At 50.4% G+C, this 27,882-nt stretch overlaps 1 protein-coding gene across 1 annotated transcript in view; it reads left to right on the top strand.

Annotated features, from left to right (window-relative positions):
• Positions 1-27,882, top strand: part of LOC116517413 (piezo-type mechanosensitive ion channel component 1-like) — a 77,903-nt gene that overhangs the window by 24,152 nt on the left and 25,869 nt on the right. The window contains exons 2-22 of the mRNA XM_032230329.1: positions 1,760-1,855; positions 8,211-8,333; positions 10,425-10,467; positions 10,722-10,884; positions 13,280-13,451; positions 15,196-15,409; positions 16,480-16,651; positions 16,779-16,862; positions 17,216-17,294; positions 17,396-17,499; positions 18,024-18,284; positions 19,151-19,262; positions 20,223-20,401; positions 20,824-20,972; positions 22,184-22,339; positions 22,499-22,596; positions 23,733-23,896; positions 24,521-24,697; positions 25,750-25,875; positions 26,027-26,227; positions 26,966-27,170. Coding sequence (XP_032086220.1) covers positions 1,760-1,855; positions 8,211-8,333; positions 10,425-10,467; positions 10,722-10,884; positions 13,280-13,451; positions 15,196-15,409; positions 16,480-16,651; positions 16,779-16,862; positions 17,216-17,294; positions 17,396-17,499; positions 18,024-18,284; positions 19,151-19,262; positions 20,223-20,401; positions 20,824-20,972; positions 22,184-22,339; positions 22,499-22,596; positions 23,733-23,896; positions 24,521-24,697; positions 25,750-25,875; positions 26,027-26,227; positions 26,966-27,170 — 3,078 coding nt within the window. The remainder of the gene's footprint in view (positions 1-1,759; positions 1,856-8,210; positions 8,334-10,424; positions 10,468-10,721; positions 10,885-13,279; positions 13,452-15,195; positions 15,410-16,479; positions 16,652-16,778; positions 16,863-17,215; positions 17,295-17,395; positions 17,500-18,023; positions 18,285-19,150; positions 19,263-20,222; positions 20,402-20,823; positions 20,973-22,183; positions 22,340-22,498; positions 22,597-23,732; positions 23,897-24,520; positions 24,698-25,749; positions 25,876-26,026; positions 26,228-26,965; positions 27,171-27,882) is intronic.

Below are 27,882 nucleotides of genomic sequence, written 5' to 3'. Positions count from 1 at the left end.
GTCATTCCCCCCTCCCCCCCCCCGCAATAGATTATTATGGGGAGGAAAAAAGGGAAGAGGAGAGCCAAGCCATTCAGGGACCTTCTCCTGAAGTTGCAAAAGCTCTACTGCATTTTGCAAAGGCCTGGAACCAAGAACCAAGCTGCTTTAATATCTTGTTCGTGGGCATCCAGACCTAACATCCCACAGCTTCTGGGGATCATGGAAACTGGAGTCCAAATGATCTGGAGGACACCAGCTCCAGTCCAGGATCCGTTCTTTTAACCCTTAAAGCAGGGGGGCCCGACCAGGGCAACTGTAGGATCTGTGGACTTCATACGCTGCCTGTGGGATTGCCCTGGTTGGGCAGCCCAGCCTTAGAAGAGGGCAGCCTCTCCATTCTCCTCCAGATTCTCTGGATGGCTGAGCTGCAGCTGTTTTGTGCAACTCAGGGGAAATGACAGCTTGCTTGGCAGGCTGGGCATCACCTCCCCGCCCCCCCCTTCAAGATTTCTGCCTGTGGGGAGGGAGGGAGGGAGGGAAGAACATAAGAACCTGGGAAGCCCCAAGGAAGGAATCCTTCTGCTCTTAAGGTTCCTTCTTCCCCTTTCTTTTGTTCCTTGGGGTTCAAGCCGGGGCTTCGTTCAGCTGCTGTGGCTCTTTTGTCCGCCAGATGTGGGATGATGGGTTGGCTGCTGGTATGTGGAGAAGACATCAGGGGAAGGTGACCCACAGCTCCAAGTTTCAAAAGAACAGGCCACGAGAAACACCCAATGTTTTCCAAACTTGGCAATTTTAAGACGGGTGGAATTTACCTCCCAAAATTCCCGTGGTAGCTGTGGAATATCCCCTTCCTTGAGCTCGGTGTCCCCTCCTCATCACCCCCAACCTTTTAGACTCTTCCCCCCCCCCCCCAAATAATCTCTGTCTGCAACCGAAGTGCAAGAATGAACGCAGTATCTCTCTTCTTGCACTCCTCTCCACTCAAGACTGCAATTGAACCCGGAATCATGGCCATAAGTCATAGCAGTCATTAAGCAGGTCAGCCTGTGACCCTGTTCCGATTTTATGAACTTTTTTGCAGTAGTCGTTAAGTGAACCCTGCAGTTGTTAAGTGAACTTGTTTCTCCCAAATAGATGTTTTTTTGTAGACGCCAGAAACCAGCAGAAAAATGCCAACAATCACAATTTTGCAATGTTCCAAAGAGTTATAAATGCGAGCCAGTTGCCAAACACCCAAAGGGTGATTCTGTGTCCACATGGGGCGGGTGTTGGAACGTGAAAAGAATCTGTCATAATTCGAACAGTCGTCGCTAAGTGAGTTGCTGACCAAGATAAGCAGCTGGGCCTCGCTGCTTGCCTTGAGGAGTTTCCCTATTTAAGCCAGGATTCCAGTTTGCTTGTCCTGCCTCTAAATAGCAATAGCAATAGCAGTTGGACTTATATACCGCTTCATAGGGCTTTCGGCTCTCTCTAAGTGGTTTACAGAGTCAGCATATTGCCCCCAACAACAATCCGGGTCCTCATTTCACCCACTTCGGAAGGATGGAAGGCTGAGTCAACCCTGAGCCAGTGAGATTTGAACAGCCGAACTGCAGTCAGCTGAAGTGGCCTGCAGTGCTGCATTTAACCACTGCGCCATCTCGGCTCTAAAGACCGCCCGGTCCTGCCAGTCTATTTCCAAGGGCCCCTTTTGGGAGGGAAGCTCAGGTGCCCGAGAAGCCCTGGGTGATGCTTCTGATCTGTGTGCTGATTGCCTTCCCCTCTTTTGCCTCCGCAGCCTGCCTCTTCCGATTCAACGGCCTCTCGCTGGTCTACCTTCTCTACCTCCTGCTCTTGCCGTGGTTCCTGGGCCCCACGAAAGACACCATCAGAGGTAAGGAGAGCGCATCCTTCCCTCGGGGCACAAACCAAGGTGGTTCACCCTCCCCTTTGGGCCCTCGGGACACATCCACTTACTCGCCCATCCCTGGAATAATAAACGAAGCGTATTTCCTTCCCTCTTTTCCTGCTCCTCGTGTTTTTTGCCTGTTGCATTCTGGCTCCGTGGAAGGTTGACCAAGCGCATATCTTCTAGCTTAAATGTTGTGTTTATTTCTTTGGGAACAATGGGGATTCGGTGATTTTCTTTGCCGTGGGGACCGTAAGCACCCACGGTTGTGCTTATAGTCTGCTGTGTCTCAAAGGGCTACCAAGCCACCCAGCCACCCCGGAAGGAGCGTCAGCCCAGCTGCACACATCTGCTTCCCTCCAGGCATCCTGGAGAAAGCCCAGGCAAGCAACTGGGGTGCAGGAAGAAGCTGCTGGACTCCCATATCTGCTCTCCCTTAGCCAGTTGCTCATCAGAGCAGAGAACTAGCTCTCCCTCCCTCCCTCCCTCCCTCCCTCCCTCCCTCCCTCCCTCCCAGGGGCCTTTGTCCTGGTTTCAGCTCCCCCTTAGGTCTGCCCCACTGCCTGGCCAGAGTCGGTTTCCTTCCTGTTGCTCATCCCAGGGGTCTGCAGGCGACATCCCCACGGTGGCCACTCCCTGTCCGGGCTCTGGCAAAGGGCCACACCATCTCCGGTTTCTGCAGGGAGTTGGAGCGAAACTTTCCTGTTTGGAAGCCTGGAATTCTTTTGGCTCTGCCCAATCCTGGCAGGCTTGTATTATGGGCTGGAGAAGTTTTCTCACCGTGGCCACACGGAGTGGCCACACCTGCTTCAGGAGAGCTCTTTGGCCAATGCCAAGCAAGAAGAAGATCCTTTGCTCGACTCATCCACATCCTCGTTCTCTGCTCATCGTTAGGTGGATGTCCACCTTTTCTTCAGGGGCCCAAAGTGGCTTTCTTTATTTCAGCCTCACAACCATCGCCCTGGAGGGGTTCCAGCAAGTTTTCTCTCTTCTGGAGTGGCTCATTTTCGCCCCCAAAAGTCTCCAGGATGGTCCCGGCTGCAGAGAGAGTCCTGGGGGCCAAACCCAGCCACCCACCCCCGGCTAGAGAACAGCCCTTCTCAACCTTTCCCTCCCTCTTCACCCCAACGGTCCACTTTGGCGGAAGGATCTGCTTCCTACACAACCTGAGGGTTTCTGAAGATCATCGTCCACTGCCTAAATGCTCCCGACATAAATAGACTTACAGACAGAGCTTGGCCCTCGTTCAAGCAGCATTTCTGCACCGTGGCAGTTTTCCTCTCTCTCGGGAGATAGAAACCCAGACTCTTCCTCCTCCTCCTCCTTCCTTTTCTTCTGCTCTTTTGCGGGGGAACCAGCTCTGCTGGCTTGGGTGCCCCAACTTGAGACTTTTGAGAGTCTCCTTGGTCATCAGCCGGTGGGACGGCACCTGGCTTTTCAGAAGGCCCTTTCAGAAGACCAGGAGGGCAGGTGGAGGCATGCGCGCATTCACACGTGTTGGCAGATCCTGGCCCTGCAGGCCGTTGTATCACAGGGAGGTCTCGGTTGCAGAGGCGATCGGGGAGTCCTCCCAGGGCGCAGCCAGCTACGTCCGGTTCTCTTATTTAATCAACTGTCCTGCGGAAAGGAAAAACAGAGCTCTTGAACAAATATTTGTCTTCCCCGGGGCTGGCAGGCAAGATTGATGGAGATCTGCTGGAAGAAGGCCGGGCAAACAATCCCAGGAGTTTCCATCCAAGGGAAGGGTTGCTGCAAACTCTTCCGTAGATTGTCAGGCTTATAGTTCAGCGGCCGTGTTGTTGGTTCCCTCCCAGTTGATTCCGCTGTCACACAACGTCCAAAATCCCCCGGTTGTGTAACTTTATGGCCAACCATGTGATGTATTCGAAACTGGCATCTCTGCACTTAAAAGACATTTTAGGGCCACTTAAAATCCGTCTGAGATAATCCGAGTTCTGGGACATGAAGCATTTGGCCGTCCAGGAGATTAGCTCATGTTGTTTCTTCTGGTCTGGTTTCAGCTATTCAGGGCAGTTTTTCTGCCCACACTTTTAAAGCTTTTTTCCCATCTTAGCTTTTTAAAAACAGCATGTAAAATAATCTCTGCACCTAAGAATACAAAAAGAACCCTGTTAAAAGTATTTATGCTTTAAATGCTTGCGCTGTCTTGTTTGGTTACTTTTCTAAAGTACTATTCAGTTAGGTAAATTAAGAATACTTGTATTTGTTTTATTTTATTTTTTTTGCAATGATTTTTTTTATTTTTTGTTACAAATTTTAAAATCTCTTTACAAGCCCAGTGTTGACCCGGGTTTCCTCCCCCCGCCCTTTCACATTCTTTCTTCTAATAGTTAATTTTACATCACATGGTTTCCAATTTCAGCCCCACATTTTCTTTCCAAATTTTCCATCCTTAGTTTAATTTTTTTCTTAACACACAGACAAAATCATTTTTCGCCCTTAACATGAAAAGGAATTCCGACTATTATCATTTCAGTTCCCATTAAGACAAAAATACTTTAGAAGGGACGCAGATCATGCTAACCACGGATTCTCCGGCTGTGTCGAATGATGAAATCCGACGGTGGGGTTAAAGTGAGTGGCAGATGGAACCACAACAAACCACAAAAGTGTGAAGCCAAATTTCATCAACCCAGCAAAGACCTCCAGGGACGTTCTTCAAATGTTCCTTCCCGGGACTCGGCTGCAGAGAGGCTGGAAAAGCTCATTTGGGAAGCCTGTAAACATTCGTCCTTCTCAAGCCACCTTTACAGGTGGTCCTCTACTTACGACCACGATTGAGGCCAACATTTATGTTGCTAAGTGAGACATTCCTTAAGTGAGCCCTGTTTTACGACCTTTCTTGCCACAGTTGCTAAGGGAATCTCTGCAGTTGTTAATACGGTTATTAAGTGAACCTGGATTTCCCCGTGTATTCTGTTTGTCAGAAGGTCATAGAATACATAACCTCAGAACTTTGCAACCGTCGTAAGTATGAGTCATTTGCCAAGCATCCAAATTTTGATCCCATGACCACGGGGATGCTGCAACGGCCCTGTGTGTGGGAAAAAAAATCATAAGTCAGTTTTTTCGGTGCTATTGTAACTTTCAATGGCCACTAAATGCGGAGTTTTAAGTTGAAAACTACTTCTATAGCCGTCTCTTCTTTGCTCTCACTCTTTCCTCCTCCTCCTCCTCCTCACCCACCCCCCCTGCAAGTCTATTTAGGACTATGGAGGGGGACAGAAGTTCTTCCTTGATTTCTCTCCTGCCTTGTCCTTTCCAGCTCTCTCTTCCGAGGTGTGTGTGTGTGGGGGGGGAGAGGAACAACGTGTTAGTTTACATTATAAACCAGCTTTATCTTCCCCACTTCCATAGCTGCCTGCTGGGAGTCGATGGAGCCCAGCCAAGAAGGAATGATTAATCCAAATAATGAACCTGAAGGGTTGGGCAGCTGATTGTCAGGCTGAATAGCTGGAAGGAAGGAGGTGGTGAGGAGCAGGAAGGGGCTCAGGGAAATGGCCTTTCTTGGCAGCCCAGAGCGATGGAGCCAGAGAGGAAATAACAAATTGGTTCGAAGGGATTATGGGGAGAATAGAGATTAAGATCCAGCCTGGGTTAAAGATTTATACCTTGTATTGGTTCTAGGAAGTCAGGGTGGGGGAAGGTTGGGGGGGAGGCTGGGAGGGAGTGGAGTTTACTAAGTTGGAGGAGGGGTGTTGGATTTTAAGGTATTATGATTGTACATGTATACTGCTATTTTTTCTTTTTTATGTATATTGAAATGGAATGATAAATACCATCAACACAAAAGGGAGTTTGCTCAGAAGCTGAAATACACCAAGTGAATGAGAGGAAGAGTGGGAAGCAGAGGAGAGAAGAAAGATAGGAAGAGAGGGACAGCAGAGAGGGTGAGGGGGGAAGATGAGGTTTATAAGGAGGAGTGGTAAGGGGAGAGAGGAGAAGGAGAAAGGAAGGGGAAGTAGAGTAGAAAATGATGGAGGGAAGAAAGGATGTAGAAAGGGGGAGGAGAGAGGGGGAAGAAAGTGTCGGATAAGGTATAAATATGGTCTATGGAGAGCAGAAGAGCCAATAACTGGTCCCCCCCCCCCTTTGGTAATTGATGGTAAGATGAATTGATGTGATTAATAATACAACATGATATTGACTATGTAATAGTAGACATGTGATTACATGCTATGAAAATGGAAAAATTAAAACACAATTGGGGGTTGGTGCCTGTAGTCAGCGTTACCCACTCTGACTGGCAGCGTCTTCCAGGGTTTTAACCAGATTAAATGCCGGTCCTGGAAGCTCAACCTGCCCAACCAGAAAAGGAGGGTTTGTCCCCAGGAAAATGCCATGACAACAAGGATTTATCTTATCACGTTGGCTGCCCTTTTTGAAAAAAAATTGCCCCATGAGCCTCACTGAACGGCATTGCTCGGCGTTGAGTCAAAACACCGACAAGTACAGAAGAGAGCTGAAGAGCAGAGGACACCCATTGCTCATCAAACCCAACCTTTTATTAAAAGTGTGTGTTGTTGCGTGACGCTGCTGCCCCAGGCCCAGAACAGCCGGCGGTGACCTCGTCCCCTGGCGTATTAACCCCAGGACGTAACTCAAGAGTAGAATCAAAATTCCCTTGTAAATGTGAACGGAGGGATTTCAAGTTGGGGCTTGTCTTTTACTCCTGGAGATTAAGCCATGCTGGCATCAGCTTCTGCCCTTTGGAGGCAGTGTTTCTTGAAAAGCTGGCCCCGGTTCAAAGTTTTTGCTTGCGTGTGCATCTGCTCACACCCCTCCGAGACAGCTTTGACTCCCGGGAACTGTCTAGACAAGTCCCTGCACTGTTGTGAGTAACAGGTTCGGAAGTGGATTGCCTTGCCTTCTTCCTGGGCTGAGACCCAATGACCTAGCTGGCTTTGAGCCTAAGGCAGAACTGGAACTCGGGGCTTCCTGGTTTCTAGCTGGGTGAACTGTGGCACCGACCTGGCTCTGCGCCACCACTCAGCGTGCCATCGATTGTAAGGTTTTGCTGATGCCAGTTCTATCCGCATGTCTACTAGGAAATAAATCATCCGGTTTAGTGAGAGTTATCCTCAATAGAGTACAGGTGTAGTATTAGGTAATGGCAAAGCAGAGGTGCACAGCAGCTGCACCTTTGTGTGGCCTGCAAATGTCAGTGTTGAATTGTGTAAATGAAGCAATAACTTAGCAATTATATACTCCACAACTAATGCGCACACCTTGATTCTTCAAGCACGTGGCATTGAAGATGTCACCTGGGCTGTAGTGAACCAAATGAAAACCCAGTTTTAGAGACCCCTCATAACCCATCAAGCCCCAGCAACAGAGATTCTCCCCCATTCCTAAGATTTCCACCCACACCAGCTAGCTGCAAAGCTGAGTAAGGACTATGCCTGTTGCAGATCAATAGTTAGAAGGTTCAGCTATTCCTAAGTACTATGTAACCCCAACGTTTCAAAAACGCTGCAATTCTTCACGTTGCAGTGAAACCCGGGTCTTGAATGTTGTTGGTCCTTGGCTCTTGTGAGCCACCACAAGCATGACCAGGAGTTAGGATGATGGAGAACGTAGCTCCTCACAACTGGAGGCTTTTTGGAGCTTTTAGTGCATTGTTACTCTGTGGATAGGAGCCAATTTAGGTCATTTGGGGGCAAGGGGCTGAGCACGTGTCAGCATTCCAAGTATCATGTAGAATTAAATCAGAGTCCAAGGCAAAACGATCCTTAAAAGTTCCAATTTAATAAAGCAGACATCTTAGCACATCTGTGTTAACCCCAAATCTGGAAATGACATCAGAATCCCACCCAGTTAAAAGTTCATGATCTTGTCCCCACACCCCCAATCCATCACATGGTCCAATCTTCTTCTTCCACGCCGGCGTCGCCACCCAGCTGCTTCCGGTCAGGTGTAAAAGTGCGGAGACAAAAGATGACCTTGGCTTCTAGCAAAGAATGAAAAACAATACATTCCACAATCCTACTCCTGTCTATTTCCCCCTCCCATCGACTATACTACTGAAACAGCATAATGAAATAAGAGAAAGTGTGGCAGGCCAAAATTCTAAAAGGGATATAATTGCAGGCCTGACAGCACGTTTACAGCTGTGGTGAAGAAGGTTGCTTTTTAGCCAGGCTGGTCCAGTTCAGGAGTCCCCTCCTAAGCGGCCTTAAACAAGCTACTTTTAGCTCCTCTTAACCTCAGCTACATCTGGAGCAGGGGCACAATTGTCCGCTGTGTTGGTAAGACCCACACACAGTAGCCAAAGGTGAAAGAAAGGTGCTACACAAGGCTCCCATTTGGCATTCTGCAGGTCACACTGGACGCCTCCTCCGAGCGGTCTTGGGAACCAGCATCCTTTTCCTTCTCGCTCATTTGGTCTTCCAAATATGCCTTTACACTGTGCCCGGCTTGGACCAGCTCCTCGGAAGCAACTGTGAGTACCGCTTTCCTGTTTGACAGAATCTTGATTCGGAGAGAAATGACAAGCAGAGCCAACGGCAGTTGCAGTAAAAATGTAGACTAATGCAATGGGAATTCAGTGCTTGAGAGAATATTGAGCAGAAAAAGGGTGGGGTGGGGGCAGGAGAGGGGTGTTGTAATATAGTTCCTTGTGTAGGTGTGTGTCCCCCATGGCCTAGTTCATACCAGGGCATGCAGAGCCACGCTGAACCACACAGGAGAAAACAAACTCCTAAAACTCCATAACATCCTGATAGTTCATAACATAACATCCTGAGATGTGCCCTACCAATGACGCCCAGGATTTGACCATATATAGACAGAACTTCCCTGAGCAGTAGATTAGAAATTGTAGTTTTACAGGCTGTTTTTAACCACATGCTATTGCTCCTCCTGCCTTTGTCCTATCTCAATAAAAGGGGCTCTCAGACCCCCAATCTGGGTCGTCGCTCCATCCCGAGAAAGGTTGTGTCCTGTCTTTTCTCAACATTGGCCTCATGGGCGAACCACGGGAACGTTACAGAGGGGATGCTTAATTCTTCCCACCTATTGGTTTTCTTCCAATCATTATTTTTCCCCCTCTCCACCTGCTTTTGTTCTCCCAAATGTCTGTTCCCAGCTGCTGGCCCAAAGAGAAGGGAGTTTTGTACTCCTGCAGTCCTCAAGTGTGTGTTTAATCCTGTCCAGGGAAATGGCCAACCAAGCTGGCAACAGATTAGCATTGACCTTTGAGAATATAAATATTGAGCTGAAGCTGTAACATAGAGCTTGGAAAGCTGGACTGTGAGCCCAGATGTGGCTGGATTTGAAAGGTCTGGGACCTGGTCCTGTTTGGAGATCCCTCCTTACCATGGGATGTGCTGGAGGGGGGGGGGAGCCTCCCTTCTCACTTCACACACTAGTATCTGAATTCCCACCCACCCCCACCCAAAAGAACCCCTGGAAATGTTGCTGCTGTTTCCTCCTGAAACTCCCCATCCAGGTGGAAAATTCTGAACCTTCTGAAATTTGCCCTGACTATCCTTCTGAAATGGGGCTTCCTTGTCCCGGCTGAAACCTGTGTTTGAAACATACTTCAAAATATTCCCAAAACATAAAGTTGGTTTCTTAGTGATGAGAAATGTTATGTTATGATTTTCCCCTCTTGCTTTCCCTGCAACTTTCCATACATGGAACGAATTCCTTTATCTGCGGGGGATCTACGTATATAAACTGTTCCCCCCCCTCCCCTTTGGCAGGGGAGCTGAACCCACAGCTCCACATTGCCATATTTGGAAGCGTCTTGGTGGTTTACCTGCTGTGGGTCCGTTCACGGCTGCACAAACGTAGCAGAATCAATAGGTTCAGCAGCCACCGGTGGGCCTTCTTCCTAGATGTCAATGGGGCTGATGCCAATCCAGTTTAATTTACTCCAGACCTTCCTAAGCTGCTCCACTTGGTTTCGATGGGCGCAGAATCCCACCACCCAGAGCCAGATGGGGTCCTAATGGGGTGGGAGAAATGCACGGTGGTGACTCCAGAGGTGAGACAGTGGTCCTCAGCCAGATGCCCTGTGGAAGGAGCTACATCTGACCTAGCGTAGTAAGAGAGATGCATTTTAAGATAGAGAGCCAAAATGAGAATATAATCAGAATTTGTGGCCAACTGACTAAAAGTGAGGGGGGGAAAAACAGCTCTACAAATAGATTTGGAGTTTTTTCCCCCCTCTGATTTCCAAAAGGAACACCTGAGGGAGCTTTCAGTCCATCTAGAACTCCATGGGCTGGTCTGCTGTTATTCAAAAACCCTCAGCTCTGGGTTCCAGGAAAAAAAAATAGATGCAGGGACCTTTGGATCCCCAGGGAAAGGATCTTTTATCTTGGACCTCCAGCTTCATCTCTTGACTGTGGAAGCAGCCCAAGGTTGCATCCAATTCATTTTGCCTAAGGATGATAGAAACTGGATCCTCAACGGATTCATTTGCTGCCAATGGAATGTGCCTGAATTGCATTTGAGGTCAGAGCTGGAAGTTGATTTTGTCATTTTTAAAAAAAAAAAAAACATTTCTTCTCCTCGTTCTTCCCAGGCAGCACGTGGGAAACTCTGGCTCAGCACATTGGGGTCACCAGGTAAGGGCAGAGCGAAAAGGATGGGGAGAGCTGCTTTTTCAAAGATGCCCCCCATGTTCTCAGGGAGGGGGATTTTGGAGCTCCGCATTGTTGCTCACCCTTACGATTATCGCCCCCCCTTGGGCAGCTGGGGAGCAGGATTCGCCCTCTGGTTCATTATTTGCCTTGGGGCAAATCATAGGCTGGCTCAGCTGCTGCAGAGAGCTCTGTTTGAAGGCGCCATGCTCTCTCGCTCTCCCTCCCTCCAATTCTAGGCTGGACCTAAATGATATCCCCAATTCGGTGCGCTTGGTAGCCCCTGACCTGGGCATCCTGCTGGTCACTGCCATCTGCCTTGGCATTTGCAGCCGCCTGCAGCCAACAAGGGAGGTCATCACCTGGAGCCGCCCGTCTGAATCCTCCCTCGCCCAAGAACAGGTGAGATTGGCGCGGATCGGCTGGCCCTGAGTTCTCCAAGCTTCCTCTCTTCTCTGCTGAAGCCACTTTTCCTCAGCTGGCCTCATCCCAGCAGGCTGGACTACAACTCTCATCAGCCCCAGCCTCCTGACATATTGACTGGGAGTAGGGGCCAGCTCTCCTATATATATATATGTTTTGGCCAGGCAACAGTAAAAAATATTGGGTTTCTGCCTGGATGGTCTCTTGTGACGAGCCGAAGGACAGAGAATGGAAGTAGTGATCTTCCTCCCATATTTGGGCATACCGGGGGTTGTAAAAAAAAATCTAATAGATAGATAGATAGATAGATAGATAGATAGATAGATAGATAGATAGATAGATAGATAGATAGATAGATAGATATTAGATTTTTTTTATTTATCAGCACAAATACAACATATGTGTGTGTGTGTGTGTGTGTATGTGTGTGTGTGTGGTTACAAAATGTAACAAAGGCAACAGTAAAATATTGGGCTTTCTGTCTGGATGGTCTCTTGTGACGAGCCGATGGACAGAGAATGGAAGCAGTTAGCTTCCTCCCGTAATTGGGGCATACCAGGGGTTGTGACACTAAATATATATATCACCTTATTTTCCCTTTCTTTTCTCCCTCCTTCCCTTCTCTACTTTCTTCCTTCCTCCTCTCCTTTCCCTTCCTTCTTCCTGTACCTTTCTCCTACTCCCGCTCTTCCTCTTCCCCTTTCTACCCTCTCTCCTCCTCCTTTCCATCCTCCTCTCCTTACCTCTTTCTTTTCACCCTCTCTCCCTTCTCTACTTTCTTCCTTCCTCCTCTCCTTCCCCTTCCTTCTTCCCTTACCTCTCCTTTGCTCCTGCTCTTCCTCTTTCCCTTCCTACCCTTTCTTCTTCCTTTTCTCTCCCTCCCATCCTCCTTTTCTTTCCCTTTCCCTTTCTCCCTCCCTCCCTTCTCTGCTTTCCTCCTTCCTCCTCGCCTTCAGTAGGGGCCAGCTCTCCTGTCGTCCCAGCTCCATGGGTGGGTTTTGGCAGAGGAAGGCCCACCCTCGATCTCTTTAAGGCTTCTCCCTGTGTTCTGGAAGCATTTGCCCCTTTGACTTCCAGCTCTGCCCAAGTGGAACTGGGCCAGCCTGAGAATCAATACTTAAAATCTCTACTTTCCCCCCTTCTACTTCCCCCAAATCCTCTCTGCTGCCTGTAAAAGAGCTTGCAGTTAAACAGGATCAACAGTGCAGAATCCCAGTTGGTGCATCTCCTCCCATGCAGGGAGGGAAAATGTGGGCCTTCATTCCGCCCTTCCTCCTGTTGGCAGGATCCTTCCACGTGCCTCCCCTCTTTCCCCTCCCTGCTGGCCATGGAGGGGGGGGGGAGGAGGAGTTGCCAGCCGTAATGACTGGATCCCCCAGAAAGAGGGCTCCGGACACGCCTGGCACAGTGGGCTGGCCTGGGAGCTGGGGGGGGGGGGGTCAAGGGGGCAGAGCCACAGAACAACTTTGCAGGGCAGGGACCCCCACCCTGGAAAAATCTCTCTGGGGTCGGGAACCTGAGCCAGGCAGAGGAATCAAAACAAGCGACTCTCTGTGGAATGAACTTGGCAAAGCCCTTGTGGGAGATGAACAGGGCCAGGTGTCGGCCAGGGGGAGGGAGGGGCCGTGTCCATCCGAGAGCACCAGCCGGACATCTCTCCCTCCCTCCCCCACCCCCCCTTGGACAGTCAAACCATCCGGATTGGCAACAGCAGCTTAAGCTGGCCATGCCTTGATTTATAAACTGAGTGGCTTTGTTGTTGTTTTTTTACAGTGGCGTTATTCTATTTTTTAAATTGTGCCTCTGGTATAATGGACATTTACCCCCTTTTTTTAAAAAAAAAGAAAGGGAAGAGGAGGGCACTCCCATTCTGCAGCTCAGGCTCCCACGCTTGCCCCCAGGTGGAGACCCTCCCCCTTTCGATTGGGTGTTGAGCATTTAGTTAGAGCTTTGTCCTTCCTACTCTGAGTTTCTCAGAGACCTGATCAGCTTTCCCAGCATCCTGCTGGGTTGCAGTAAGCATTAGCAGCAGCAGTTAGACTTATATACCGCTTCACAGGGCTTTCAGCCCTCTCTAAGCGGTTTACAGAGTCAGCATATCGCCCCCAACAACAATCCGGGTCCTCATTTTACCCACCTCAGAAGGGTGGAAGGCTGAGTCAACCTTGAGCCTGGTGGGATTTGAACAGCCGAACTGCCGAACTAGCAGTCAGCTAAAGTAGCCTGCAGTACTGCACTCTAATCACTACGCCACCTCGGCTCTCCACCAGCGGCAAGTGGGCAAAGATGAGGCTCCCAGACCTCCTGGGCGAAAGAGCGTTTGAGTCTCTCGTAGGCGTTGAGTGACCTCTTGTGGGTTTCCCTTTTCCTTCAGGAAGAAGCAGCCATCGATGAGGGCGACTCAAAGCCCCACGGAGGGACTGGCGCTCCGGCCCCGGGCTCGCCAAGGCGGCGGGCACAGTTGGCTGCTCGGCTGCGGGTAAAGGCTCACGGGTTCTTGATGACCGTTGGAAAGATCTTGGCTGTTGTGTTAATTGCACTGGCAGGTAGGTGTTGAGGATTCTGCGGAGAGGGCATGAGCCAGTTGTGTGTTTCAAAAGATGCTCCTACTCTTGAGTATCTGCAACTAGTTGGAACCTTCTAGAGCTTCTTCTTGACAGCTCAAAGCAGAGTAGAAGTTCTGTCCAGTGCAATGCATTCAAGAGCATCAACCAGCCCCATTGAAGAACCCAACCCAGGTCTCTTGTTAATTAGAAGGGGAAGGAGAGAAGGGAAAGGAGAGGAGGAAGGAAGGAAGGAGAGAAGAAAGAGAAGAAAGGGGGGTAGGAAGGAGGGAGGGAAGCAAGGAGGGAAGGAAGGAGAGGAGGGAAGAAAGGAGGGAAGGAAGGAGAGAAGGAAGGAGGGAAGGAAGGAGGGAATGTAGGAGAGAAGGAAGGGGGAAGGAAGGAGGAAAGGAAGGGGGAAAGGAAGGAGAGAAGGAGAAAAGAAAGGAGGGAAGGAGAGAAGGAGGGAAGGGGAAGGAGGGAGGGAAGGAAGGGGAGTAGGAGAGAAGAAACGGGGGAAGGAAAGAGGGAGGGAGGGAAGAAGAAGTAGGACCGTTGTAAGATAAGATGGATCTATGGGATGGTAAGAAAGCAATCTTCAAGTATATTGTCAACAGTAGGGAAAAATTGTTATAAATACATATTATTAATAACAGTTATGAGATCATATAATTGTGAATGTATATATGAAATTGATAAAATAAAATAAAAAAATAATTAGAAGCTTCCCTTTCACAATTTTTAAAATCGAACCCTAACAGCAAAGGCAGAACTCCTTGCTAGCCCTCCCCATCCCGGTTCAATGGGAAACAATCCTCCAGGACAGGAAATCCCAAGTACCCAGGGAAAGGAACCAAAGGAGACCGAAGCTCTTCTGTTGCAGAGAGAAAGGGAAGAGGCTACTTCTGGGCCACAATTTGGTGGCCAGTGATGGCCAAACCCATCTCTGACTAGGAATGAGAGGGTAGTTGCCCAGCCCATCGGGAAGGTCTCAGCCGGGGGAACCTGGGACCGCAGAAATGTGCGATGGCTTCATGGATGTTCAGATCTTGGTGAGAAGAGTTCTTCGGGACTCTGCAGGAGCAAAGAGAGCAGATGTGTTTTTTTTGGCGCATCTGGAACATGGAGCTGACTGGCAGGGCTGATGTGACCTCTTAAGGGTTTCCCAGACTTCTCCTGACCTTAGCGTGGAGGGCTAACTCTCCCGGGGAGGGTTGACTCTGGATTCGTGGCTCCAAATCCCTCTGCAGAATGTAAGGTTTGGGCTGCCTGTAAGAGAGAAGCCACTCGAAGTGCCAGTCAGCCAGAGCTGGGGGAGCTTGGAAGCTCTTGGCCACACTGAAACCATAGAGAACTTCCAATTGGATCATGGCAGTTGGATCAATAGCAATAGCAGTTAGACTTATATACCACTTCATAGGGCTTTCAGCCCTCTCTAAGCGGTTTACAGAGTCAGCATATCGCCCCCACAGTCTTGGTCCTCATTTCACCCACCTCGGAAGGATGGAAGGCTGAGTCAACCTTGATCCGGTGAGATTAGAACCGCTGAACTGCAGATAGCAGTCAGCTGAAGTGGCCTGCAGTACTGCACCCTAACCACTGCGCCACCTCGGCTCGGATCAACGTTTCTTGCCTTAAAATCAAAGCTTCCGGTCCTCATGCTCTCTTCCTTGGCAAAGGCCCATTATGCCAAGCAGCCGCTAACTCTCAGTCACCCTGCTTCTCCTCCTCCTCCTCTGCCTTCCAGGGATCACCCTGCCCTCGGCCTTCTCCAGCGTCTACTACCTACTGTTCGTGGGCCTCATGACCTGGTGGGCTTGCCACTTCTCCACCAGCCCCCTGGCCTTCAATGCTTTCTGCATCATGGTGGACGTCTTTGCCGGGGGCCACCTCATTTGCCTGTATGGCTACCAGACCCCCTTCGGGCAGAAAATCCTCCCACCCACTGGCCTCTGGGCACGGTAAGTGGGGGTCTCCCTTTCGTGGCTCTGGAAGGGGTGCAGCCTTTGCTGGCCTGACTCTGGAGGAAGGTTCCCAGGATTTTTGCTCCTGTTGGAAGGCTTCTGTGCTGGGGGGGGGGGGGGGGGGGGGGGGGGGGCTGCAGATCAGCAGGACTCACCCTGCATGTCCACCCTTTAAACACCCTTCGTGGGAAAGGAGAGGAGGAAGGAAGGAAGGAGAGAAGAAAGAGAAGAAAGGGGGGTAGGAAGGAGGGAAGGAGGGAGGGAGGGAAGGAAGGAAGGAAGGAGAGAAGAAAGGAGGGAAGGAAGGAGGGAATGTAGGAGAGAAGGAAGGGGGGAAGGAAGGAGGAAAGGAAGGGAAAGGAAGGAGAGAAGGAGAAAAGAAAGGAGGGAAGGAAGGAGGGAAGGGGAAGGAGGGAGGGAAGGAAGGGGAGTAGGAGAGAAGAAACGGGGGAAGGAAAGAGGGAGGGAGGGAAGAAGAAGTAGGACCGTTGTAAGATAAGATGGATCTATGGGATGTTAAAAAAGCAATCTTCAAGTATATTGTTAACAGTAGGGAAAAATTGTTATAAATACATATTATTAATAACAGTTATGAGATCATATAATTGTGAATGTATATATGAAATTGATAAAATAAAATAAAAATTAAAAAGCAACTACAAAACTGGAAAATGATTAAAACATAGAAATGCGAGATAAAACTGTAGCAAATAAATATATTATCCAAACGACTCAAATGTAGTAAAGACTGTTATACATGTAGAATATTATATATAGAATGAAATAATATAAATGCACATATATATATAAAGCTATAGTTATAAAAGATTTATTTGCAAAGATAAAAGAATCACAAAGGATATGTAAAAAATGTAACGTGTTGCAAAGATGTGAATTTTGTACAGACAAAATAAAAAGTTAACAAAAATGGGGGGGAAAAAATGGGGAAAAAAATAAACACCCTTCGTGAAATCCCAGAGGAATAAAGAGTAGTTGGAGAGCGACAAGAGGACTTTCCGGCCATTGTAGCTGCGTCCGAATGCTGCTCTCCTCAATCTCTCCTGTAGGTTATTTGGGCTGAAGGCCATTATCCTCCCTGCGGGCTGCAACCAGCCCAATAAGCTGCTGCTGGACGTCACCCACTCCTGGCCTGTCTACGCCAATCCAGGGATCCTCTTGCTGCTCTATTACGTTTTGGCTACCTTGGTGAAGCTCCGAAGGCTGCGCTCCTCTGGACAGGTGAGACCCCCGGGGGCCTCCTGTGTGGCTTTCGGCATCTTGGGTGGAGGAATGTCGGGGAACGAGGAGCACCAACACAGTGGAAATCCCTCCCTCTTCTCTTCCCTTCCAAACCATTCAATGACAGGGAGATTCCGAGTCTTCCACCTCAGAGCTTCTGGAGCTGGAAAACCGGTCCAGGGACAAAGGCCACCTGCCCGAAGATGCCAAGGTGAGGCGAGGAGGGCGTGGGCGTTGGCTCCAGGTGCCAAGTGGGGTTCGGGGAGGACAGAGGCTCTGGGGCTGAATCCTCTTCAGCACCAGCAAGGAGGCAGCTGGCACGAAGAGCAGGCCGGGTCCCTGGAAGCAGCAGAAGATTCTGGAGAGGACCTCTTAGACTGGGGGTCCCGATCACGGCATCGCCTCCTTCACAAGGGAGCCCGGCCAGGGGTGGGAGGCGGCTCCTTCCAGAGGCCTCCCCTGATGCTTCCAGGCCCAGAAGTGCCAGTTGGAACGGAGCTGAGTTTGAGCTGCTTCGGGGTTTCCTCTGAGCGCCCAATCATTCACTTTGTGCCCCGTTTGCAGCCGATGCTTATCCAGGACCCGGAAGCTTCTGGGACGGAGGAGCTCACCGTGCATGAAATTGTGGGAACCGATCACTCAGGTGAAGCCTTGTATGACCTGCCCTTCAACTGGGAGGCTTTGGGAGGCGGTCTGGACCCCCCTGCTCTAAAAGAAACCCCCCCCATCCCATCCCCTCTGCAGCCCTCCGGAAACAGAAGCGTCCCCAGGAGAAGATGCAGCTGCTTCATTCCTTGGGCCACGTCGTCATGAAGCAGAGCTACGTTTGCGCCCTCATTGCCATGATGGTGAGTGAGTGGACAGTCCAGGGGAGGGGGGGGGGTTGACCATCCTTTTGCGGTAGGATAATTTTAACACAATACAAGAATGCCGTGAGTTGTAGCAACCATCCTAGACTCTCCTAGGTTCATTGAGAACACATCACACCATTCATGGAGAAGCAGGAGACCCTGTACAATCTGAAGTGCTATGGAGGGGGGTCTCTTGCTCGAGCAGGGGGCTGGATTAGAAGACCTCCAAGGTCCCTTCCAGCTCTGTTCTGATTGATTGGGTGATTGAGCCAAGGTTTTAGAATTGTACAGAATTAACTAAATAATGCACATCTGTAGAAATCTATAATTATTTTCTGCGTTTCTTTTGCTTTTGGTACTTTTACCGTTTCTCTTTTTTTGATCATTTTTCTTTCCCCCCCCCCCCAAAAAAATCCTCTAATCTTGTGCTTTTGAGAATCCATAATGAAGTTGTGCCCCTATAAAAAGAGACGCCCCTCCCAGCCTGCTCTCTCTCTCTCTCTCTCTGGGGTTCTTTCCAGGTGTGGAGCATCACATACCACAGCTGGCTGACCTTCGTGCTGTTGCTCTGGGCGTGCCTCATCTGGATCGTGCGCAACAGGCACCACTTCGCCATGCTCTGCTCACCCTTCATCCTTCTCTACGGCGTCGCCCTCTGCAGCCTGCAGTATGTCTGGGGGATGGACCTGGAGCCTGAGCTGCCCACCAGCGTCGGCTCCATGCCCCTGGAGCAGCTGGGGCTGGTGCGGCCTCAGTACCCCTGCCTGGTCCTGGGGGCTAAGGTAGGGTCAACCCCTGAGCCTGCTTCGACCTACATGGATGTCAGTGTTGGTTTTGATTCTTCTTTTAGCGCCCTATTGGTTTTTCTTCCTCCTGTCTTTCTCTTCCTTCCTTCCTTCCTTCCTTCCTTCCTTCCTTCCTTCCTTCCTTCCTTCCTTCCCTCCTTTCTTCCTTCCTTCCTCAGCTGATTCTTTGGTAGAAGGTGGGGCTCCAAAGCAGGCCTGCCTGGGGTCTGGGGGCTCGTGCACCCTCGGCACAAAGCTGTGATGTTCACCCGTCTTTCTCAACCTCAGCAACTTTGAGCTGTTGACTTTCTTCAACTGCTAGAATTCCCCAGCCAGCGGGCTTTCAGGCGCGGGGACTGCAGTGCTCAGAATCCCCCAGCCTGAAAGTTGCTGGTGCGCATGAATAAAAATGACACCCAGTTTCAGGACAAAGTACAAGAACGAAGGCTTTCTGTGTGTGCACTTTCTTTCCTTTTTTTAAATATTTTTTTATTGGATAACTTTTTACAGGAGGAAAGGCAGTGCAGGTTTTTTTTTAAAAAAAGAAAAAAGTATGGAAAAAAGTGATAAGCAGATAAATTTTAATATTGTATTATTTTTCAGTCCAGGCTGGCAAATAATTTCGATTTCAGGGACCCTTAGGAGGGACTTTTTTTTTGGGGGGGGGGATGGTCTCCCAGGAGTCCTCAGACTGCACTTTCAGAAACACGGGGGGGGGGGGGGGAAATGTGGCTCTTTCAACCTTACTGTTTAAGATTTAACTTGGAGAGCTTCCTCCCTCCATTGACCTGGCCCATTTCTTTTGGCCCAGGGCTTGACCCAGATGCTCTGACCTCCCTTTCTCCGCTGGCCCTTCCCCACAGCTCCTGTACACCTTGACCTTCTGGCTTCTGGTGCGACAATTTGTGAAGGAGAAGCTGCTGAAAACGAAACCTCTTCCGGCCCCCCTGATGGAAGTGATGGTTATCGAGGCAGGTGAGTCCCCAGGCTCAGAAAACCTGGAGTGAGAAACAGATCCAGTGAAGAATAATGCACACTTTAACTTTTAAAAACCTGACCTTAGTGGGACTTAAAGCCCCCCTCCCCGTCCATTGCACCTGCTAAACAGATATCCAGCTGCATTGTTGCCGAGGTGGCGCAGTGGTTAGGGTGCTGTACTGCAGGCCACTTCAGCTGACTGTTATCTGCAGTTCGGTGGTTCAAATCTCACCGGCTCAAGGTTGACTCAGCCTTCCATCCTTCCGAGGTGGGTGAAATGAGGACCCAGACTGTGGGGGCGATATGCTGACTCTGTAAACCGCTTAGAGAGGGCTGAAAGCACTATGAAGTGGTATATAAGTCTAACTGCTATTGCTATGAGCCGAGGTGGCGCAGTGGTTAGGGTGCAGTACAGCAGGCCACTTCAGCTGACTGTTATCTGCAGTTCGGTGGTTCAAATCTCACCGGCTCAAGGTTGACTCAGCCTTCCATCCTCCCGAGGTGGGTGAAATGAAGACCCAGACTGTGGGGGCGATATGCTGACTCTGTAAACCGCTTAGAGAGGGCTGAAAGTCCTATGAAGCGCTATATAAGTCTAACTGCTAACTGCTATTTGTGGGAGTTTTATTGGTGACCTCTTGGCAACCCAAGTAATTTGAACTTGCCAAGAATCCTGTCCAGGTGATTTCCAAACCTTGTCCCTGAAGGGCAGGATTGGTCTTCAGGACGATGCCAGCTTAAATTCAGGAGGCGTACAAGCCGACATTTGTGGAATAAGCTGCAATGGGCTGGGTTCCCAAAACTCACTAAGCCTAAACTCAGTGCGCCACTCTCCAGTTGGGCACGATGAGTCCACTGGGCCACAGCACTTTCAGTTTGAGTGAGGGTGGGGTTCTGCCCTGGGGTCCAGTTCATTCTGAGCCCCACGTTCCCGTCCCCCTCTTCTTTTTGCTGCAGAGCCAGACCCCAAGCACGGTGTCCTGAAAGTCCTGGGCAGCTACGTGAAGGGCTTCTACGCCAAATTCTGGATCTTAGTCTGCGCCGGCATGTTCATTGTGGTCAGCTTTGCTGGGCGCCTGGTGGTCTACAAAATTGTCTACATGTTCCTCTTCCTGCTGTTCCTCACCCTCTTCCAGGTGATTAGTTGGTTTTGGAGCAGAGCAACGTCAGGGTCTTTAGAGATTAAGGGGCTGAAAAGGGTGCAACAAAGGGGAAGAAAACAGGAAAAGCCACCTGCCTTTTGCCTCGTCCCGATGACCTGCAGATTTATCCCCAGCGTTCCCAGTCATTGTGGCTTTCAAGCCAGGCTGGTCCATCTGGGTCCCTACTATTAGCCCTCTGGGAATTGGGGGAGAGGAGAATTTCCCCCAAGCACTTCTACCTTGACTCTGAGACAAAGGTACTGCCATGCGAACAAGGTCCATTCATCGGATGGGATGGCCACCTTCCTGCCTGTTCTAAGATACTTCTTGGGTCTCCTGAACAACAAATTGGAGTGGATGAAATCTGTGAAAACGACTAGACGCTTCTCTTTATCTGCACCCAACATCTTCTGCAGGTTTACTACGATCTCTGGCGGAAGCTCCTGAAGGCCTTCTGGTGGTTTGTGGTAGCTTACACCATGCTGGTCCTCATAGCTGTTTACACCTTCCAGTTCGAGGACTTCCCCATGTACTGGAGGAACTTCACCCATTTGACCGATGAACAGTGAGTGGGAGTCACAGGATCTGTGGATGAGGGCTCCTTACCCGGCCGGGGATCTTCTAAGTCAGGGGATGGATTGAAATAGATCTCTTGTTGGTTTCAAGGAGATCAAAACGCTCTCCTCCTCCCAGGGAGGCCATCGAGAGACGCTCAATTCAATTCCTCTAAGTTGAATTGGATTTGAATGAATTGAATGCTTCCAAATTGATTTGTCAGTTCAGTAGGCGATTACACATAGGTCAGGCTACGTCTGATTAAAATCAGCTCAGTTTGACCTAAAGACCCTTCTTCCTTCCTTCCTTCCTTCCTTCCTTCCTTCCTTCCTTCCTTCCTTCCTTCCTTCCTTCCTTCCTTCCTTCCTTCCCTCCCTCCCTCCCTCCCTCCCTCCCTCCCTTCCTTCCTACCTCCCTCCCTCCTTCCTTCCTTCCTTCCTTCCTACCTCCCTACCTTCCTTCCTTCCTTCCTACCTACCTTCTTCCTTCCTCCCTCCCTCCCTCCCTCTCGTCCTCCCTCCCTCCTTCCTTCCTTCCTTCCTTCCTACCTACCTACCTTCCTTCCTTCCTACCTACCTTCTTCCTCCCTCCCTCCCTCCCTCCCGTCCTCCCTCCCTCCCTCCCTCCTTCCTTCCTTCCTTCCTTCCTACCTACCTACCTTCCTTCCTTCCTTCCTACCTACCTTCCTCCTCCCTCCCTCCTTCCTTCCTTCCTACCTACCTACCTTCCTTCCTTCCTTCCTTCCTTCCTTCCTTCCTTCCTACCTACCTACCTACCTTCCTCCTCCCTCCCTCCTTCCTTCCTTCCTACCTACCTACCTTCCTTCCTTCCTTCCTACCTACCTACCTACCTACCTTCCTCCTCCCTCCCTCCTTCCTTCCTTCCTACCTACCTACCTACCTTCCTTCCTTCCTTCCTTCCTACCTACCTTCCTTCCTACCTACCTTCCTCCTCCCTCCCTCCTTCCTTCCTTCCTACCTACCTACCTACCTTCCTTCCTTCCTACCTACCTACCTACCTTCCTTCCTTCCTACCTACCTACCTTCCTCCTCCCTCCCTCCTTCCTTCCTTCCTACCTACCTACCTACCTACCTTCCTTCCTTCCTTCCTTCCTTCCTTCCTACCTACCTACCTTCCCTCCCTCCCTCCCTCCCTCCCTCCTTCCTTCCTTCCTTCCTTCCTTCCTTCCTTCCATCCATCCATCCATCCATCCTTCTCCAGACTGGGTGACCTTGGCTTGGAGCAGTTCAGCGTCTCGGAGCTCTTCTCCAGTATCTTCATCCCAGGCTTTTTCCTGCTGGCCTGCATCCTTCAGCTCCACTACTTCCACCGGCCATTCATGCGTATCACCGACCTGGAGCGCGTCACCTCACCAGGGTACGTCCGTTGCTTTCAGGTGGGGAGGTCCCGGCTCCCTGAGCCAGCTTTTCATGAAAGGTGCTGGTTGGAAGAGAAGGAGGTCTTGGCCCAAATCTTGTCTTTCCAATCCCGGGGAGGATTGCAACTCTGAGTCCTGCTGGTGTTCTTGGTTTTTAGGAAGGGGGAGATTAATGGAAGCCAGGAGCTGCTCCAGGATGAAGGTGGCCAAAGAGAAGCCCCTGAGCCGAATGATGATGTTGATGCCTCTTCGGAAGGTAAGGGGGGAAAGCTGAAGAAGAAGGGGCCAAGAACGATAAAGCCTGCTTGATATGAAATAACTCTCCGTTGCAAGAAAAAAACTCTTTACGTTCAACAAAATGTCTTCCTGGAGGATGTCCCTACTGGAGAGTTTCAAGTTTCAAGTTTGAATTGAATTGAATTGAATTTATTGCATTTATATGCCGCCCTTTTCCCCAAAGGGGACTCAGGGCGGCTCACAATCCAAGTCAGGGAAGGGGGTACAGATAAGGGATAAAAAAGACAAACAGAACAATACACAATTTAAAAACACACAACAACCATACCATTCGAGGGGGGGGGGGGCAAAAGCTCTTTAGCCCCAGGCCTGTCGGAACAGCCAGGTTTTGAGGGCTTTGCGGAAGGCCTGGAGGGTGGTGAGGGTTCGAATCTCCACGGGGAGCTCGTTCCAGAGGGTCGGAGCAGCCACAGAGAAGGCCCTCCTCCGGGTAGTCGCCAGTCGACATTGGCCGGCGGATGGAATTCGGAGGAGGCCTAATCTGTGGGATCTAATCGGTCTAGAGGAGGTAATTGGCAGCAGGCGGTCTCTCAAATACCCAGGTCCAGTACCATGAAGGGATTTATAATTTATTTATAAGCCGCCCAATCCCGGAGGACTCCGGGCAGCTTAGGGTTAGGGTTAGGGTTAGAGATGGGACACCGTCCAGGAAGAGAACTACACTTGCTGAACATAAACAGATTTCCCTTCTAAGGGAGAGTTATTTCCGAGCCGAGGTGGTGCAGTGGTTAGAGTGCGGTACTGCAGGCTACTTCAGCTGACTGCTAGCTGCAGATCAGCAGTTCAAATCTCACCAGCTGATGGTTGACTGGGCCTTCCATCCCTCCAAGGTGGGTAAAATGAGGACCCAGATTGTTGGGGGCAAAAGGCTGATTCTGTTATCTGCTCAGAGCGGGCTGTAAAGCACTGTGAAGCGGTATAGAAGTCTAAGGGTAATTGCTATGGCTATTTCATTTCAAGCAGGCTTTATCTTTGATTGGCGTTGCTGGGGAGGGCAAAGCCTTCTGAAGCACCAGGCTTGATGGAGTCTGAGTATTCCCAGCTCTGTCTTTCTTCCTCCTCCTCCTCCTCCTCCTCCTACTTTCCCCCCTGCAGAGGGTGTGCCCAGCAAGTGGGGCCTGGTGCTGCAACGCCTCTCGGTGCTGGGGAAGAGCTTCTCAGACATCCTCGGCTGCATCCGAGTCTTTCTCCTCCGCCTGCTGGAGCTGCACGTTTTGAAGTTGGTGGCTCTGTACATCATCTGGGTTGCTTTGCAGGAGGTGAGTCCCCCGAACAGTGGCTGAACCCGGGGGGGGGGGGGGGAGCTGCTGACGGCCAAGGGAGGGGCTTGATTTAGGCAAGGAGCCACCCGGGTATCCAACCATTTGGCAGATCAGAAAGCCACCGGCGGCTGCGAGATGGAGGAGATGCAGCCTGCAAAACGGTTCCTCCCAGGAATTTTAACGCCTGCAGAATTTTGTCCCTCTCGGACAGTGTTTCTCAACCTTGGCCACTTGAAGAATTCTGGGAGTTGAAGTCCGGACATCTTCAAGTGGCCAAGGTTGAGAAACACTGCTCTAGGAATCTTCAAGCTATCTCCATACAAACCACAATTTGGCCACGGAGGAAGGGAGTAGCAAGGAAAGGCAAAGGATCTGCTTCGGCCCACAGGGGTGGTAACTGTTGTGGGCAAAAGTGTGGGCCATGCAGGGCCCCAAGTCACCTTTGAGGCTGCAGGAGTCTTACCTGGACACATCCTTCAGCACCAGCGTAACCTTCCTGGCCCTTTTCTGCCCCGTGGGGGACTCTGCTTTTTAAGATTAAAGGAACTCGTGAGGATGCCGGCCTCCTCTGCACAACTCCAGCTGTTGTGTGCCTCCTCTCCCCCTCCCCCCCCTCCGCAGGTGTCGGTGATGAACCTGCTGCTGGTGGTGCTGTGGGCCTTCGCGGTGCCCTACAGCCGCTTCCGCCACATGGCCTCCTGCCTCTCCACCATCTGGGCCTGCATCATCATCGTCTGCAAGATGCTGTACCAGTTGAAGATCGTCAACCCAGAAGACTACGACAAAAACTGCAGCTTGGTACATGCTCCCTCCCACCTTAGAGCCAGAGATGGTGGTGGTGGTGGGGAGGATGGAAGCGCCTTCAAAGCTCAGGCTGTGCGCGTGGGAAACAGTCCCAAAAACAGACAGGGAAAGGGGGTTGGGGGAATGGTGGTCTCCAGGGAAATGCTGGCTGATGATCAGACCAAGAGTTTATACCGTGGCACGCCAAAACCGCGGTAGACTATAGCGCGCCCGATGAAAGCGCGTACGTGACATCATCAGCAGCGCGACAAATAAAATTAAAAATAAATTAAATTAAAATTAAATTAAAGCAAGCCGATTCACATAAAGGTAAGGGTTAGGTTTAGGGTTAGGTTTAGGGTTAGGTTAAGCGTTAGGGTTAGGTTTAGGGTTAGGTTAAGGGTTAGGCTTAGGGTTAGGTTTAGGGTTAGGTTTGGGGGGGTTAGGTTTAGATTTACGCATTAATTTTAAGTTTACCGCTCACAGCGCGCTGTTTTCGTCGCGCTGTGATGACGTCACGTACGCGCTTTCGTCGAGCGCACTTTAGTCTACCGCGGTTTTGTGGTGGAACCGTTTATACTCCATCCTGACCTCCTGGTAATTGTGAATTATTTTGATGGGTTGCGTTACAATGTAATTGAGTTTGAGTTTATTGATCTTGTATGCCGCTCACTCCCGAAGGACTCCGGGCGGCTTACAATAAACAAGGGAAGGGGAGAAATAAACAAAACAACACTTTAAAATATACAACATTCACAGTTACCGTGGGGCTGGATATTTCACAAGCCCCCCGGCCTGCTGGAGCAGCCAGGACTTGGTGGCTTTGCGGAAGGCCGGGAGGGTAGTAAGGGTCCGGATCTCCACGGGGAGGTCGTTCCAAAGGGCTGGAGCTGCAACAGAGAAGGCTCTCCCCCGGGGGGTCGCCAGCCGACATTGGCTGGCAGATGGAATCTGGAGGAGACCTAACCTGTGAGATCTGATCGGTCTATGGGAGGTAATCGGCAGGAGGCGGTCTCTCAGGTACCCAGGTCCGAAGTATCCAGCCCCAATTCCTTTTCCCCCTCTAGCCGCTGCTGAATGAGACCAACCTCCAGCCAGAGGAGATCGGCAACTCTACCCTCTACCAAGGTCCTGTTGACCCGGCAAATTGGTTTGGGATTCGCAAAGGATACCCCAGCCTGGTCTACATCCAGGTGCGCAGGAGCTGTCCTCTCTTTAGCAGGTCCCGCCAGCCCTGAAGGAAGTTGTAGTCCGTCATACTATCTGGAAGGGAATCTCTATGATATTAAGGCAAGGTGGTCTCTATCTCCCCTGTCCTTGGCTCATCTTCCTCTTCCTCTTCAGAACCACCTACAGGTCCTGGTCCTGCTGGTTTTTGAAGCGGTGGTGTATCGATGCCAGGAATACTATCGCAAGAAACACCAGCTGGTGCCTCCACTCACCCAGACGGTCTTTGAAGATGCAACACGCCAGAACCTTGACCAAGGCTTGCTGAACTGCATCAAGTACTTCATCAACTACTTCTTCTACAAGTTTGGCCTTGAGGTGAGCTGGATGCTGCTGGCTGGGCTGAAGAGAAGATGCTACTTAAGTTGCGTAGAATGAAGAAGTCAAAGTTTGGCCAGTATGATTGTCAGGGTTCCAAATAGCATCCAAAAGTAAATCAGAGTCCGAGGCAAAGGATTCCTCAAAAGTCCCAATTGATTAAGAGAGACACGTTGGCACATTTGGGAGAAGCTTAATCTGAAAGCTTTCAGGTTTTCCCACCCAGTTGAAAGTTCAAGATCTTGCATCCCCACACCCACAAGTCCATCCCATGGTCCACTCTTCCCCTGCCACACTGGCAGCTTCCACCCATCCAGTTCCGGCCAGGTGTAGAGACAAAGGATAATGACCTTGGCTTTCTCGAAAGAATGTTGTTATGGCTACGTATCACCCAACTCCGTACAATCCCTCCTCCCATTTTCCCACAATAGAAAATGCAAAATAGAATAATAGAAAGTGTGGCAGGCCTAAAGTCCAAAAAGGAAAAAGATGGTTTTCAGGCCTGGCAATGCTAAGGCACCAGGAGTGTCTGGAGCAAAAATATGAAGGCATATGAAAAAGGGGTGGAGCTTTTGCAGTAATGAATAAAGAGGTGTGGTATTTGGCCAAAGCTTCTTAAGTCTTGGAAGAACCCTTGATGCCAGAGCAGAGATTTCTCATCCATCCCCCAAGATGCCACCAGACCAAAGGTTTCCAATGCAGCCTCTTCCTTGACTTCTTTCCCTTCTCTTTCCTCAGATTTGCTTCCTAGTGACAGTCAACGTGATTGGCCAGCGCATGAACTTCATGGTGATCTTCCACGGATGCTGGTTGGTTGTGATCCTGACCCGGAGGCGGCGTCAGGCCATTGCCAAGCTCTGGTCCAAGTATTGCCTCTTCCTGGCTCTCTTCTTCATCTTCCAGTACCTTCTCTGTGTTGGGATTCCTCCAGTTCTCTGCATTGGTGAGACTCCAACCTAGGGAGGGAGCCAAGCATTGCTGCAGCCTTCCTTCCGAGTAGAGCCAGTGCTTGGCGTGTCCTTTCTGCTCCTCCTCCTCCCATCCCCGTTGAGGGAGGTAATTGCAAGGTGCTTCTGTAAAAGGCGCAACCCCAGAGAGAGCAACCAACCGTGTGCCATTCCAAGTGCCATTCTGATCATGAGGTCATCATTTAACCAGGAAAAAAACCATCCCAAACATTCAGTGGGCACAACAGTCACTCGTGCCCTTGTGACCTCTAGGCTGGAGTACTGCAATGTGCTCTACATGGGGCTGCCCTTGAAGAGTATTTGGCGACTTCAGCTAGTCCAGAATGCGGCCGCGCGAGCGATTGTGGGTGCACCTCGCTTCACCCACATAACACCTATCCTCCGCGAGCTGCACTGGCTACCGGTCGATCTCCGAGTACGGTTCAAGGTGCTACTTGTCACCTACAAAGCCCTTCATGGTAGTGGATCTGGGTACTTGAGAGTCCGCCTACTGCCAATCACCTCCACTCGACCAATTAGATCCCATAGATTAGGCCTCCTCCAAGTCCCATTTGCCGGTCAATGTCGACTGGCAACTACGCGGAGGAGAGCCTTCTCGGTGGCAGCTCCGACCCTATGGAACGATCTCCCCGTGGAGATTCGTACCCTCACCACCCTCCAGACCTTCCGCACAGCCCTTAAAATCTG

The sequence above is a fragment of the Thamnophis elegans genome, chromosome 14, assembly GCF_009769535.1.
Source record: "Thamnophis elegans isolate rThaEle1 chromosome 14, rThaEle1.pri, whole genome shotgun sequence".
Taxonomy (NCBI): Eukaryota; Metazoa; Chordata; class Lepidosauria; order Squamata; family Colubridae; genus Thamnophis; species Thamnophis elegans.
The sequence above is the reverse complement of the archived record's forward strand: the minus strand, read 5'-3'. Positions and strand labels throughout refer to the sequence as shown.